General features: G+C 55.5%; 1 protein-coding gene across 1 annotated transcript; it reads left to right on the forward strand.

Moving 5' to 3' along the window:
- Nucleotides 1–336: 336 nt before the first annotated feature.
- On the forward strand, nucleotides 337–1,128 carry LOC119327728 (plastocyanin, chloroplastic-like). The gene has a single exon (XM_037600829.1). It carries the CDS (start codon nucleotides 399–401, stop codon nucleotides 864–866), a length of 468 nt encoding a protein of 155 aa, XP_037456726.1. The 5' UTR covers nucleotides 337–398; the 3' UTR covers nucleotides 867–1,128.

Genomic DNA, 1,128 nt, shown 5'->3' on the forward strand with positions numbered 1-1,128 from the left:
GGTGAGATAACCCAGTGAATGATGTAGGTAGCATATCATAGAATGAGTTGAGTTGATGATGATACATAAATAGTGGAGCCGAGTGAATGTGCACGTTGCAGCCGTGGACAAGACGAGGATGCATGGGATGATGTGTTTATGGACCATATGTATCAGGGGAGGAGAGGACAGTAGGACATGGGTGGATATATGGACGAGATGCAAGCAAATGGACCTCATCTCATCCGGATGGAGAGGCGGCAGCCAATCAGGCGCCGGCATCCAGATTTGGTTACCGTTCATCCTCACCACCCAATCCTCCGGCTCTTGTGGATATAAAAGCAACCAACCAGCACCTTGCCCCGTCTAGCTCTATCTATCTACCTACGTACTCTTTCCCACTTAGCTAGCTAGCAGCCATGGCCGCCCTCTCCTCTGCAGCCGTCTCCGTCCCTTCCTTCGCCGCCGGCGCCAAGGTGGCCGCTCCCCGGAGCAGCAGGATGGTGGTGCGCGCGTCCCTGGGCAAGAAGGCCGCCAGCGCGGCCGTGGCCATGGCCGCGAGCGCGATGCTGCTGGGCGGGTCGGCGATGGCGCAGGACGTGCTCCTGGGCGCCAACGGCGGCGTGCTGGTGTTCGAGCCCAACGACTTCAGCGTCAAGGCCGGCGAGACCATCACCTTCAAGAACAACGCCGGGTACCCGCACAACGTGGTGTTCGACGAGGACGCGGTGCCCTCCGGCGTCGACGTCTCCAAGATCTCCCAGGAGGAGTACCTCAACGCCCCCGGGGAGACCTTCTCCGTCACGCTCACCGTCCCCGGCACCTACGGCTTCTACTGCGAGCCCCACGCCGGAGCCGGCATGGTCGGCAAGGTCACCGTCAACTAAGCTGTCATCTAGCTCTTGCGAATTGTTGCGGGTCGGTTGATCGATCGGGCGTGTCATGCATGCATATTGATTAATTGGGCCACGGAGTCCTGCGTGTGTTATATTTCTTTTTGGTCGGCTCATACATCAATTATCTTTTCCTTTAAGCACCATGTACAACCGTTGTGTTAGTCAGCCACACATGTATTCTTAGTCCCCCACATAGACCTCTTTTAAATAATATTTAGGTCACTTTCTAATTATTATTTTTGCAGTTTTTTTA

This window comes from Triticum dicoccoides, chromosome 7A (assembly GCF_002162155.2).
Source record: "Triticum dicoccoides isolate Atlit2015 ecotype Zavitan chromosome 7A, WEW_v2.0, whole genome shotgun sequence".
NCBI classification, from domain to species: domain Eukaryota; kingdom Viridiplantae; phylum Streptophyta; class Magnoliopsida; order Poales; family Poaceae; genus Triticum; species Triticum dicoccoides.

What these genes read in the sequence shown, in the direction of transcription:
- LOC119327728 (XM_037600829.1), top strand. Translation starts at nt 399, where the DNA reads ATGGCCGCCCTCTCCTCTGCAGCCGTCTCCGTCCCTTCCTTCGCCGCC.